Below are 14,603 nucleotides of genomic sequence, written 5' to 3'. Positions count from 1 at the left end.
TGAACAGCCACAGTAGAAGAAATGGTGAGTTTATCTTGTGTATAGACTGATAAATGCACTTGCACTTTTGACACTTTTTGACATAATGCTCTAATCACACTTTTAGCCATGCTAGTTGTGTGGCTCTAGGGATGAAAATGTTGGTGTGTCTGTCCAGACTGAAATATCTCAACAACTACTGGATGAATTGCCATCTAATTTTGTCCAGACATTCAGTGTCCTCTCAGGATGAATCCTACTGACTTTGGTGATCCTCTGACTTTTCATCTAGCACCATCATCTTGGTAAACTTTTAACTTATCCAATACTTTGGTTTTTGACCAAAAGGACGTTCCCATCAGCCTCAGCTTTACTTTATGTTTAGTGCTAATTAGCAAATGTTAGCATGCTAACACGCTAAACTAAGATAGTGAACTTGGTAAACATTATACCTGCTTAACATCAGCATGTTAGCATGCTGATTTTAGCATTTAGCTCAAAGCACCACCGTGACCAAGTACAGCCTCACATGATAAACATAGCTGTTGACTTCTAGTCATAGAAAATAAAACAACTGTTTTAACAAAAATCTTCAAGTTCAAATTAATAAACTTCAACCTTAAACTGACTTTAAAAGACACCTTTAAAACAACTGGTCTTTGATGTTAGCCTTTGCCAGTACACCCCATGACACACATTTTAAAAGCAAACACACTCAGGGCACCTGTTATCTGCAGAGAGGATAACTCAGCTGTCAGTTAGACGAGTGACGTGTGAAGTGTGCTCTTATGCAATGCAATCACATGAAATAAATGGGTCACGGGTTGAGGGCAAATCAAAAAGGGCTGCATTGTGATGCAGCAATTGTCAGGTGGACAGGGGGTCTATTTTAGCGAGCCATTCACATGAGACTTTGAATCCATAAATCTTTCACTAATAACCATAAAGTGCTTTTTCTTTTCCTGACTCACCACTGTGACTGCCCTCGCTGATTTCTTCTCACCTTCAAGGTAAGACTCATTTCAAATAATCAACCTATGCTATTTATCACAAGAAAATAAAAGTCAATCAGATTTATTATAGACATTAAAGGGGGCTCTTTAACTTGACATTGCAAGATTAAGAGACCTCTTCTCCTGCTGTGACAGCAGCCCGGGTATTTAAGCACAGTACCCGTCTCTACAGCCGTTTGTCTGGGTAAAGTCGAGTCCAACTTTAATGTAGGAAATAGTGAAGACTGCATATCACCATGCCCCTGACACAGCTACTGCGTTTGGTATTTATGTGAGGGAATCCTTGCTATGTCACTACTTTTGTCAAGGTCTTAAAGCAACTTTTTGACGTGGCTCTCAGGGTTTGACTTCTACGACACCTCAAGCTTCTTGATGATCTCTTGATGCTCTAAGTGAAGAAATGTAACCTGAAGCTTAAACTGCCTGCCAAAGTATTTACAGCTGGTAACAGCATGCTTGACCCATCGTTGTGGCTGAAAAGCTGGTGTGATAAGTGATGATGACTTGCTCGTATGAACTGGCAACCTCCTGGGAGGAGGCTGCAGGTTTCCTAAGATTATCTGCTGCTTTGCTTGTTTACCTTGACTTTCACACCCTGTCAGGTTGGCTTAATTTAAATTGGATATATTACTGTGTTGTGTCAGAAGCATTGACATGCTTTCATTCTTCTCTAACACCTACATCTATTTATTAATATATAATACCATGGTTAAATTCATTACAAATAGGAGGTAATGTAGTTGTGAAGCCAAAATTTACAAAGCGGTCAAAGAAAGTGAGACAGACTGGGGAGGAGACGTGATAAAAGAGACAGTGTTGGTTTACAGCTCATTTTCACTTGAGCCATAATCTGGAACTTTATGCTTGGACGATAGATACATGCAATTAACAACCTAGTAAAATAGAAAATGAGCAGTGTTGTGGATCCGAAAGCATTGGGATTTAGCTTTTTTTTTTATTTCTCTCAAAGTCTCCACAGGTTTGCTGTTGTTCTTCTTTTGGCTGCCAAACGTTTCTGCTGCTTGGCTTTTATTGGCACAGCCTACAGCAGCTGCTTGGACACAGCAAAGCATGGTGGCAATGTTGCCAAATATAGCCATGCAACTGGCTCCTCATAAGCCCTTTATAACAATAGGAAGGATTTTCTGGTCCTGGAAGAATACTGAAATGTATCTGAAAGCCCCTGAGGACAATTAGACTAAATAAATCTGAATAAATCTATTTAACTGTTAACTAGTGGGATTAATCAAACATATTAACTGTACTGTAAGACTCATTACAATTATTCATACAAGGTCTAGTCTGTCAAACTATGTGGAGTACATAATGTGTTAAAAATATGTGCAATGCAGTTAAAATGAGTAAAAGAAAACCTGCTTCTGTTCCAAAGGTTCTGTAAGCTGCAGATATGTCTGAGGGGTGAGTATTAGCCTCTAAAGTAACCACAATTCTGCACACTGTGTATTAAATAATAACGATTATATATCTTTTGTCTACTTTTCTTGTCATGTGTTGATGAAGCCCGGTGAGTCAAAATTATTTCTTTTACAATCATTTATGAATGATCAATATTGATTAATTTTATGCTTAAAAGGACATTCAAAAACCTATACTAATGACTCTATTTGATGTATAAAGTATTCTTATCTTTCTCACAGAGAAAGCCAAAATATTCAGCAACACGCAGACTGCATTTGAAGGTAGGTCTTGTATGGCCATATGTGAACAGTATCTAACGGTATGCCACATGATCTAAGACCGCTTTAGTTTTTATTCAGGCTTATTAACGCCTTACTATCTTACAGTCCAAACTTCTGAAGAAGGCAGCTTCTATGCTGGTGGCTGAAAGTGAAGAGAAGAAACACGAGAAGGAAAGAGCTGTGAATGCGTGCTTCCCTCCGCTGAAGCTGTCAGGTTTGTCAGTCCAGGAACTCCAGGTACTGACGCAGCAAATCGTGCCGATTCAGTCATTATTATTCTACATCATGTTGACAGTTTTCTTTTTCTTTCTTTACAGGATCTTTGCAAAGAACTACATCGTAAGATTGATGTTGTAGATGAAGCACGTTATGATATGGAGGTTAAGGTAGACAAAAATGCAAAAGAGGTACTGCAAAACTGAATCAAATAACAATTAATACATTTACTGACCTATCACAATGTTGTAGTTGTGTGGTTTTTGGTTTTTCTTTAACCGTGATGTTTGTTGCACAGATCCAGTCACTGAATCAGAAGATCACTGAGCTCAAGGGGGTAAAGAGGCCAAACTTGAAGAGGGTAAAGAAAACTACAGACGACATGTTGGGTGCATGCACCGACACCACCAAACTCATGAAGGCTGATTTCAAAGTCAACCTTAAGACAGTGAAGAAGGAGGATGAAAAGGTAAAGTTGGTTGCTGAGACAATCGTCCACAAAATAAAAAACTGCATTAAAAAGTAGATTACAATCTATATCTCTATCTTTACAGAGGGAAGAAGTGACTGACTGGCGTAAGAACGTGGAGGCCATGTCTGGTATGGAGGGCAGGAAGAAGTTGTTTAATGCCGGACAATAAGAAGGTGCTTGTTTGAAACAAAGCTATGTTAGCAACACATCTTTATCTTAAAGATCCACTGTGTAGGATTTAGTGGCATTAAGCTGTGAAATTGCAGTTTGTAACCCCTTGAATACTGCTCGCATCACCCTCCCCTTCCAAGCATGTAGGAGAAACTACGGTGGCAGCGAAATGTGTGTAAAACAGCCCTATCTAGAGCCAGTGTTTGGTTTGTCCATTCTGGGCTACTGTAGAAACATGGCGGTTCAACATGGCGGTCTCAGTGGAAGGGGACCCACTCCCTATGTAGATAAAAACGGCTTAATCTAAGGTAATGAAAACACAACGATTGTTATTTGCAGGCGATTATACACTAATGAAAACATACTTAAAAACATTATATTCCATTTCTGCCAATAGCTCCTCCTAAATGTTACACACTGGACCTTTAAACCTTAAGTTTACAATGTTCAAATCCAAATTTTTTTTTTTTTTTTTTTTTTAAAATGACATTTATTTGTTCATCTTTATTTCAGAATCATTGGCCAAATTCTAGAGGGTTTCCATTACAGGATGAAATAAAACTGTTTTTTTAAAGAATGATGTCAACTACAGGCACTTGTGAAAGATATAGAATAAATGCACTTTTTACATTATACTGTATTAAAATAGTTTTAATCTTGCTTTAATGTAAACTTGTATGTAAAAAATAGCATTGTATGCCATGTATGTAATAATATAAACTGTATAGTGTACAATTCCCTTTGCATATTGAAATTGTGCTTAAGAAAAGGCTGTGCAGTATTTATATTATACAGTTGATGGTGCTGTCCCCACTATCTGTAATACATGTGATGCTGATTAAACAACCGTGATGACCTTTTTGCTTGGTTTCTTTGTTTTGATCAGATTTTAATCTATTCAATAATAATCACGATGATGTATTCAATTCACAAACAAAATGGATATTAATCACTGAGGTCAAGGCAGACCTAATGTCCTGTACTCCTACTGTTGAGTGATGGGAGTATAATGTTAAACCGGGTGTTGGAGGATGCCATGTAGAAGTGTAGTGATATACCCTATACTGGCTGTCAGGACAGAGGAGGCTATTTTAGTTGGCCACTCACAGAAGGCAGTAGGAGTCATTAAATTTGACTTGAGTTTTCTTCCTGTCATTTAAAGAAGAGCTGCTGCTGTTTGCCTCAACAGGTTTTCTGCAGTGATTAAAAAAAAGGTATGTTGATTTTTCTGATGACGACAGTGTGGCTTAAGAATATATAAAGACAATTAGACATTTTCAGCTTTTGCATTTATCTGGAATAATTTAAAGAACAGCAGGAGCCTCATTATTAGGCAGATGGAAAAACATAACCATGCAAATTTAATGTAAATGTAAGATTTAATACAGTTTGATCTTTAAGAGACCAACTATTAGATATGACAAGACAAATGTATCTACTTACTTTGTTATAAAATCTATGCATTGAATGTAAAAGGCACATTCACTCAAGTAACTCAAATGGTAATGTGCACTTTATTACAGTAGCAGCAAAGTTACATTTTTAATACATTTTTACAAATGCTACTGGGAAATAGTTTTTATTACAAAGATGATCCACTTACATTTTGTTACATATATTTGTCTTATTTGGCAAAAACTAATTCTGATTTTGATTCTGAACTGGCTGCCTTAAAAATTGATCAAGTCCAATTGAGATTAAAAAAAAAGAATATTATCCAAACAATCTGCAGCGCTCAAGCGTGCAGTGTTGCTAATTTCAAGGCTTAATGTTGGTATGTTACCAGACCGAGGTCAGGATGACTCTAACTTGGCTCAGTCAACAGTAGGTGAATAAACAGTAGTGTACAGTAGTAGAAAAAGATACTGGTTCATGAATCACAAAATAAATAAATATTAGTTCATTTATAAAAGCTGAGTAGCTAGTAAAATACTATGGTACTGCATGTATGTACTGATGCTACTGCAACTAATTCTGTTTCTGAATAATGCATTTTTCTGACTTTGGTGTGAATTATTTCATTTTTACAGACAAAAGCCAACCATGTCTGAGGCGTAAGTTATTATCTTTTTTAAAATTATGTAAATCAGTCTTTGTAAAATCACAGTAATTCTTTATCGTGTTGATTCTAACTCTTGTCTTATTTATTTTCCTTTCCCACATCATAATGTCCACTATAGACAGGTAAGTTATTTTCATAATTAGTGTAGCTAATTAAAAAATATCTTCATTTACATACCATATTGATTTTTGTATAACTGCTACTACATAACATTTCTATCTACTGGTTTATTGTAGAAAAAATCAAAGATCTCTGCTTCTCGCAGACTAGCGCTCAAGGTATTGTCTTCTTTGTTTATACTACAACTGATTCTCCACAAATAAAATTTATTGACATCATAAACAAGCTCACTAAATAAGAGTGATCTGTGCTGCAAAGTTAATCATTCTCACTTTTCAATTTAGACCAAGCTGCTGAAAATGGCAACTGTAATGTTGGAGAAGGAGAAGGAGGATAAGAAGCTGGAGAGAGACGCTACTTTGAGTGAGAAAGTCCCTCCACTTCAGCTGTCTGGTTTGTCCACGCAGGACCTTCAGGTATATGCAGGTCACTGCATGAGCCGCCCATCATACTATAATAAAACAACATCGTTGAAATGCTCCATACGAAAGCATCCCTGTGATGTATATAAATGCCATGCATACAATATGTTAATACGCAGTAGGTGCATTAGAGGACAGATGCCTCGTCCTCTACATTTCATATTTTGGGCATTTAGCTGACACTATTATTTAAAGCAACCTTCAAATCATTAATAATAACTAATTGTACAAGTTATTTCACGTATTAAATATATAAAACAAGTAACCACTAATAGTGAGTGTAACAATCAACACAGTAGTAATAAAAGACACCAGGCTCCCTTGTATAATGTTTCATAAATAAGTGAGAGAAAATTATAACCTTTGAGTTTGAGAAGTGCAACAAGCCAGAGGATTGCAGGGCTCTCGTTACTTTGTTCAATAAATATGATATGATTCTCTTGTTGTCTGCAGGCTCTGTGCAAAGAACTACACCATAAGATCGATGTGGTAGATGAGGAGCGCTATGACATTGAAGCCAAAGTGGCCAAAAACAACAAGGAGGTAAATGTTTATTCATATTCTTTTGATTTACATGTGGATTTAATTGTACCTTTACTTTATGGATGTGTTTATATATTTTTTTTAATGATCATAAATTAATCTTACTGGATGCTTTGCAAAAAGCAGCAGCAGCATTAAAAGAAATTGTACTGTTTAATTGTATCTTATTTATTTTCATTTACCACAAACATTTAAGATTAAAACCTTACTTACTGAAGTTTTAATTCATTTTTGAATTGATTTTCATTGTGATCTGCATACTTTTTACTTACATTTATAATTATTTCCTGCAGATTGAAAATCTGTCTCAGAAGATCTTTGAGCTGAAGGGTAAGATGAAGCGACCTGCTCTCAAGAGGGTGAAGATCTCGGCTGACGCCATGTTGGGAGCTCTGCTGGGCTCTAAGGTCAAAGAGTCTGTGGACTTCAAGGCCAACCTCAAGACTGTGAAGAAAGAGGAGGAGAAGGTAAGTGTGGCAACTACGACAGCAGATTGATTTATTTTTAATTACGCCGGTTTTTAAAGTTTTCAAGATTATGTCAACCTGAGTTGATTAGGATTTAATTATGGCACGATGCTGTGGTATTGCTCATGTTATTTTGGGGTTATTTTGTCAAAGTACAGTATCACTAAGAGTTATTTTCTTTTTATGAACAGAAGGAGGAGGTGACTGACTGGCGTAAGAACGTGGAGGCCATGTCTGGTATGGAGGGCAGGAAGAAGCTGTTTAATGCTGGACAGTAGATTTTATATTTATGGACATTTTAAATATGAATGCTGTTTTACAGTGGACAAGAATAGAGAGGAGAATAAAGTTGTCACTGCTCACAGTGTCACAGTTGTCACACTGGTCGACAGTGTATGTGTGACTGTGTGTCTAGACTTCACATTTGTAATATGCAAAAATATTAAGATTAAAAGGAAGGGAATTATGTATATTTTACATATAAATTAGTTGCACTCTGTCGTCATTTTGTGGTATTTGCACATTTTTAATTTGTCTATACTTTCATAACAGATATAGTTAAATTTGCTGTGTGTCTTGACCTTGAAATGCCTTGAAAAGACTGGTTCATGTTATGATAATAAATACTTCTGATTAACACAGAAAACTGATCCTACACTTTTCTCTTTAAATATCTACTTTATCATCCGAGTTGCTTCTTGATACTAGATTGGGACACAACTTCAGCCAGATGGTAGTAATAGTTCCGTTGTCAACAGCAGCCGCTGAGAACAAAGTTGCTGAATCATCTTTGTAAATCAAAGCAGATGTAACAATCACTGTGAACATCCAAAAATAAGAGAGGTTGCAGGTTATCCTACTGCTGCCCTTTCAGTCTCGACCCAAAAGTATTCTCTCGACAAGACTTCTGATGTGGAAAATCATACAGGACAGCGGTGATAAACACAAAGCATACTGTATTATGGGGGGAGCTCCACTGATTTACACATAAAGCTCAGTTAACTAGTCAAAGTGAGTACTACTTAGCCTCATGAACAGTTACATAATGTCTTCTGAAGCCAAAAGTCTGTGTTACAAACTGGAGGTGTGAAGTTTGAATGATGTAGGAGATTAACAGACAAGGATCTAATGCCGTGTTCACGTCGTATTGTTTGTCAGAGTCAGAGTTGTAATTGTGAGTCGGAGATTTCGGGAATTTCTCCCACTTGGGGAAAAGAACTACAGATGTGTATAAAAAAGTTTTTGGGCAAAATGGCTGCATCACTGGCAGTTACATCTAAATAAAATCCAATATTAACACTAATATTACGGAAGCCCCCTAAAGGTCATGGCAAGAATTTTTTTGAAGACTACTTTTGCATTCCCTTGCAATAAATTTTGCGTTCTCTCGCAATACTTTTCTTCTTCCATTCCTTCTGAGCCGTATGTCTATTTGTAATGGAAGGTAGTGTGGAGATTCTCAAGTTAATGCATTAAGCATTGTTTATGTAAACCTCACCTTATATGGTGTCCATTGCAAATAAGTTGTCAGATAGAACATCAAACTTCAAAACTGAAACTGACAGCATCCTGCAGATTACCGTACTGCTTTCTTCTGGAGAGACCTCTTGATCTGAGAATTTGTTTAATTTTACTTTCACTAATTACATATCCATGCATGCCTATTGAGCAGTAGTACTCTCTTGCGATGTAACACAAGTATTGTGAGGGAACGCAACACATATTGCGAGGGAATGCAAAAGTAGTCTTCAAAAACATTCTCTCTCTTTAGGGGGCTGTGTACTAATACAATCGATTCAGCAAAATAAAAAGAGGCTATACACAGTTTTGTATCCGTTTTCACTTGTTAACGATCTGCTCCAAATACGTAAGACCACAAAAGTGGCTGATTTGGCTGCAGCATAACAAATAGATGGATGCATTATGGGAAATCTAGGATCCAGTGCGCTTGGAGCTTGACCCATATGAGGGACTAACAGTCAGGATATCGCTGCCTCTTCTGGGCCAGTTTTGACCATTCTTTTTTCTAATCCGTCTCTTGTGAGTAACTCAACTTTATGGAAGTGCAATACTAAATTGCTTGAATACTCCTTTAAAGCAAGTACTAGAAGTGATCTAAAAATAGTATTTGACCCAAGGTTTGTACTCTACTATTCTTGTTTCATCGTTCGCTGCCTACCTGTCCTTACGTGAGGGCATGAGTTGCAGCACTTTGAGGAACTGAAAATTTGACTCCATGTTACAACAATGACACAGATAGAACTGTGGCTGGCTCAGTTTACAAACCATCAAGCCCTAACCTGCACCTGTCCTTGTTCCTCTGGTCCCCTAAATAAAGCCTGACTAACTTTTGGCTTTGTTCTTACCTTCAAAGTGGTCCTGTAATGTGTTATCAGGCTACAAAAGTCTGTCATCACACACAAGCAAAGGAATGGTGATGTATATACAGTAAGGTGGATAGAAGATGTGCACTGAACATTATACTACTTCTTCTTCAACTTCCTAAAATGATGTGGTGAAAGTTAGAAAATAGCTCATAGCTCAATAGTTCGAATTGATGCAAGGAGATAAAGCAAATCAGTTTTAAAGCTGCAGCAATGGGTCAGCGCAGACCTTTGAATGTGGCGCAACAATCATTACATCACTGCCATTTTTTTTATTAAATGGAAAAAGTGTTTACATTCTCAAAAACATTAAGATTGTTTCATTAATTTTCAGTTTTTTAATCTCTATTTTCTTCAAATCTGAGGATGAATCTGCAAATTGCCATGAACAAAGCAATGAGAATATTTTCTTAAGACATACAGTTGATGTGGCCACTAGAAATGCAGATATGGGAATGGGTATTAAAAACCTCTTCGGTCTCAGTTGTTGACACTATTGGATGCCTTTGAATGGACATCTTGAGATGGTCCAGATTCACACTTGGATTGTGCTGTTTGTTCTATAAATAAAAGCGCAGAACAAGTGAATGCTGACACTCCAGGTTTGTTTTCTTCCTTCTATTTGTCTCCTTGACAACTTGATCCAAACTCCAACAAGCTGGCCCTGATCAAATGTGAATCTGTGCACTGACCCAGCATAAATGTGGTCACCTCTTTAAATGGTCACTGTCGCTTCCACCAACAGGTGTTGTCAAAACCACACAAGATACCCACATGTTTGAGCCCATAAATGAAGTTTTATTACCCTCTTTCCTGTCTGAATATTGTGGCGATGCTATGTGCAACAGTAAATGTCACTGCTGGTGGACAGACAGGAGTCTATTTTTGTGAGCCATTCACATTTGGCACAGCCACTATAAATCTGATTGATTTTTCTCCATTGACTCTCAGAAAGTCATTTGCTGCCTCCTTCACACACACTTTTCTTCAGTTTTGAGGTAGGACTGTTCAGCTTCAAGGTACAGTGTTGCTAATACTCTGGTACTTCTGGTAACTTCTCAGCATGCTATGAGTTTAAAACAATTACTAACTTAGAATCTGTAAAATCTCTCTAATTTGAGTAGTGTCTTGTTTTTACTTTGATGTTTTATTTGGATATCGTTGTGATTAAGATTAAAGTGAACAATGTAATTTTACATGCCTGTGGATTATCTGGCCATTCACCTTTTTTGTCACCTATGCAGAGACTCTTGTCAGTTATGTTAACACATCCACTGACTCAGCACTTGGAAACTTTGCATATGACACAAGTGCTTTTAAAGTTATTGTGTTTATAGTAATTTTGAAAGATTTATCCTGCATGCATTTGAAACAGCAAACCAAAGCCTGACTATTATTTAATCTAGTTTTAATATGTATTTAAATTTGTAATAACATTTTATTTAATTCTGGTGAATTTTCATTTGAATTCCACATGAATGAGGGGGGAAAATAAAAGTCTATCTATATCTATATAAATCTATATTATTCTTTGATTACACATACTGTAGCTGACAAAGGATGATCACAATAAAGTAAGCAAAATGTGAATTGCGACAGAACTACTTTGCCTTAAATTGCACAAGGGGAACAACAGAGTGAACAATAAATAACTTTGTGCAGCTTTAATGGTCCAATGAATATTTGGAGTGGGTGAAATAATTTGACCAGGGAGGTTAAAGAGATCGTCAATCTTTAGCATACAGTTCAATTGAACAGGCGTTAAAGGTGAAGGAAATTCATGGTGAAGGAAATTCATATTTGCAATTAAATGCATGTTGATTAAAATTTCACAAGATCACAGTTTTCATTTTCTGCAAAGAGACTTTTCATTTTCTTTTACTTTTCCAATTCTAGTGCGGGAATTTAAGACAATCATGGCTGATACGTAAGTATAATCTCTTTTGGTTTATTTTAATGTGTTCATTGACAGCTTCAAAGTATACTGTAAACTAATGTATTGATCTCTTATATAAATATGCTGACATGTATTTTCTCCCTCTTGTTAATGTGCCAACAGACCTGTGAGTATTTATCACACGACATCTTTAATAAGTCCTTTTTTCCAATCCTTCACTTGTCTATTAAGGGCATAAAAATTAGATGCAAATGTCATATAAAGTATATAGAGTATAAACTATAATGAATATTTTTATGTGTAAATTCTAGAAAAAATCACAGATCTCATCCTCTCGAAGACTTGGGTTGAAGGTTAGTTTTTCTTTATTTAAGACATATTTTTTTTGTTTATTTATTATGATGAATTGGATTTTCATATAAGATGCTAGAATGCATTTCACTGTGCTTCTCAAAACAAAAAACAAAAACAAGGATTGTAACCATTAGCTAACAAAGATCAGATCATTAGCTAGCATACAGTACAGCATGAAGTGGTGTGTACAGTATCCTGCAACGTCAGAAATGGTTGTTATGTGTGTTAAGAATTGCATTACACATACAGTTTACATACGTGCTTGGTATTCATATGTATAAATATTTTTAAAGGATGTGTCATACTCATGGTCAAGTTGTATCATATGAAATATTCTGGTATTTATGTGAACATTTGATCTAATTGGTCAAGGGATCCTAATTATATTGGGGGAAAAGGCTTTTTTCATCTGTTTATTTTGATTTTTTCCTTAGATTAGACTGCTGGCAGTCGCTGCTCAGATGCTGCAGGAGGAGACGGAACAGAAGATGAAGGAAAGAGAAGCTACTCTGGCAGAAAGACTTCCTCCTCTAAATATGTCTGGTCTGTCTTTGCAAGAGCTGCAGGTATTTAATTTTGCTATAATCTTTTAAAAATGTTTTTCTCTAACTATTCACAATTCTTTCTATTTGAGTTCTTACTATATTATATTACCACTAGAGGGTGTCTTTTACTTGGTGTTTTATTTTACAGGATCTTTGCAAAGACTTGCACCACAAGATTGATGTTGTAGATGAGGAGTGGTATGATATTGGCCTAAAGGTGTCCAAAAACAAAATGGAGGTGAGCTGTTCAAGAATATACAGGAAGACGAAATGATGCATGTGGAAATGTTTTTAGAGTTACTGCATTCAGTGCTTTTACTATGAAGAGGGTCACAACATCACAGAGCTAAAAATTACCAACACTGCCGCCCAGTGGCAGCACGGAGAATAACAAGACATAACAGACTCGCATAAAGCCTGTTGTTGTTCTATATATACACTCTGTGACTTTGCTATAGCACCAAACAGTGCCCCCAAATATTTTAGAACTCAACACAGTTCATAGTTGTGTTTTACAACAACAACAGTAAACTGGGAGAAAATTGGAAATTTTCGATTTGGTTGTGAACACACAACCTGCTTTATTGAAATACACGGTAGATACGATACAGCAGTAAATTATGTTCTGCTAATCAGTTTGGAGCCAATGAATTATTATTAGGGTTACAACAATAATAAATTGGGCCAAGACTGGCTATAAATCAAATATGGTGTATTGAGCAATCATGAGATTCACTGCCAATAAAACAGATAATACTTCCTAACCACAGATGATTAAACATCTGTAAAAGTAGCAATTGAATTATTTTTTTAAATGTATCTCCACTAATTGTTAAAATATGCTTTTTTTATATAAAGGAGTAGTGTATTTCAGAGTACTGGTTGGCCCAGCCTTAACGAGCTGCTAACTTTAGAGGAATTTGATTACTTTAACACATGTGTACAGTTGTTCCCTCCACAAGTACAGTATACTGTATACAGTTATCCACTACAAAATCTAAACAATTTAGGATTAGTTTGACAAAAAATGTTTTAACTCAAGGTCCACTTACTTGCTTTTTCTGGAGCTTTTAATCACATCTCACTTAATCTGAGTAAACTCCATCTGCTGAGGAAGACTGCAAGATTTGGTTAAAAGCAAAAAAAAAAAAAAAGGACTTAAAGTTAAGATTTTTTTAAATTAAATGACTGTTTCTAAGGTTAAGAGTGAACTTCCACAATCTTTTCTATCACACAATCCCCCGGCCAGATTGACAACATGAATCTGAAGATCACTGAGATTCAGAGTAAGTTCAAGAAACCGACCCTGAAGAGAGTGAAGATCTCAGCTGAAGCCATGCTGAGCGTTCTGCTGGGCTCCAAACATAAGGAGTCCATCGACTTCAAGGCCAACCTCAAAACGGTCAAGAAGGAAGAGGAGAAGGTAAGCCTGGCTTTTGCTTTAGGGTCTCAGAAACCTCCAGGTAACGAGCTATTTTTGGTCAAATGATCAGTTTTATCTTGGCTGTATGTCCCATGTTATGTTATGTTTCCCACAGAAGGAGGAGGTGACTGACTGGCGTAAGAACGTGGAGGCCATGTCTGGTATGGAGGGCAGGAAGAAGCTGTTTAATGCCGGACAATAGATTTTATATTTATGGACATTTTGATGCCTCCAGCAACTAAGGAAACTTTTTACTTTTGTTTAAGAGATCTTCTTCTTCTTAACATTACTTACTTAAAGTGATTTATGAATTGCAGGTAGAACAAACACCCTCAAAACCAGCATAGTCTTGCTCTAATTTTATAAAAATAAAAAGGAAAAGGAACAGGTGTTGTTTATTCAAAGAAGGACTGTGGGCTTCAATTGGCCTTAAAATCATACTGATAATCAATATACATCAGTATTTTTAGAAACAGTTTTGTGTCATTAGCTGCTTTGTGATGCAGTGACTGTTAGCAGCCTTGTGATGGCAGCATAACTCTTTCAAACCATCAGAGGACACTCAGACACTTGTGGACCTACAGAATAGTATGTTGACTGTGGAGAAATATTGTTTGTCCCTGGTAAATTAACAATTGCCAGTGTGTTTATCTGCTGTGATTAATTGCCATCTATTTTGTCAGGCTTTCAGAATGTATTGGCTATTAAAGATATAATGCTAAAAATTAAATAGTATGATGGCAGTGATTGTTAAAGTTATTGCAGTGGGAGTATGTTATCTTCATATTTGGTTTATGTACTTGATACAAACATGAAACCAGCAATGTTCTCTCAA

General features: G+C 36.4%; 3 protein-coding genes across 4 annotated transcripts; all 3 read left to right on the top strand.

Annotated features, from left to right (window-relative positions):
* Positions 1-840: 840 nt before the first annotated feature.
* On the top strand, positions 841-4,411 carry LOC122874872 (troponin I, cardiac muscle-like). Its single transcript, XM_044193352.1, has 9 exons — positions 841-989; positions 2,383-2,411; positions 2,514-2,517; positions 2,651-2,692; positions 2,798-2,929; positions 3,010-3,099; positions 3,207-3,377; positions 3,463-3,553; positions 4,065-4,411. The coding sequence occupies exons 2-8, from the start codon at positions 2,401-2,403 to the stop codon at positions 3,547-3,549; spliced, it is 537 nt and encodes a 178-aa protein (XP_044049287.1). The 5' UTR covers positions 841-989; positions 2,383-2,400; the 3' UTR covers positions 3,550-3,553; positions 4,065-4,411.
* Positions 4,412-4,539: 128 nt separating this feature from the next.
* On the top strand, positions 4,540-8,500 carry tnni4b.2 (troponin I4b, tandem duplicate 2). The gene is made up of 8 exons (XM_044193351.1): positions 4,540-4,765; positions 5,582-5,605; positions 5,732-5,735; positions 5,850-5,891; positions 6,018-6,149; positions 6,609-6,698; positions 6,992-7,165; positions 7,357-8,500. The coding sequence occupies exons 2-8, from the start codon at positions 5,595-5,597 to the stop codon at positions 7,441-7,443; spliced, it is 540 nt and encodes a 179-aa protein (XP_044049286.1). The 5' UTR covers positions 4,540-4,765; positions 5,582-5,594; the 3' UTR covers positions 7,444-8,500.
* A 1,898-nt stretch (positions 8,501-10,398) lies between these two features.
* On the top strand, positions 10,399-14,368 carry LOC122874870 (troponin I, slow skeletal muscle-like). Of its 2 annotated transcripts, none has more exons than XM_044193348.1 (8): positions 10,399-10,547; positions 11,446-11,476; positions 11,609-11,612; positions 11,758-11,799; positions 12,235-12,366; positions 12,494-12,583; positions 13,595-13,768; positions 13,884-14,368. In XM_044193348.1, exons 2-8 carry the CDS (start codon positions 11,466-11,468, stop codon positions 13,968-13,970), a joined length of 540 nt encoding a protein of 179 aa, XP_044049283.1. In that variant the 5' UTR covers positions 10,399-10,547; positions 11,446-11,465; the 3' UTR covers positions 13,971-14,368. The 2 variants fall into 2 exon arrangements, with proteins under 2 accessions (XP_044049283.1, XP_044049285.1); XM_044193350.1 differs by having other exon boundaries at positions 10,406-10,568.
* Positions 14,369-14,603: the final 235 nt, after the last annotated feature.

Source organism: Siniperca chuatsi, linkage group LG4, assembly GCF_020085105.1.
Source record: "Siniperca chuatsi isolate FFG_IHB_CAS linkage group LG4, ASM2008510v1, whole genome shotgun sequence".
In the NCBI taxonomy this organism is placed as follows: domain Eukaryota; kingdom Metazoa; phylum Chordata; class Actinopteri; order Centrarchiformes; family Sinipercidae; genus Siniperca; species Siniperca chuatsi.
The sequence above is the reverse complement of the archived record's forward strand: the minus strand, read 5'-3'. Positions and strand labels throughout refer to the sequence as shown.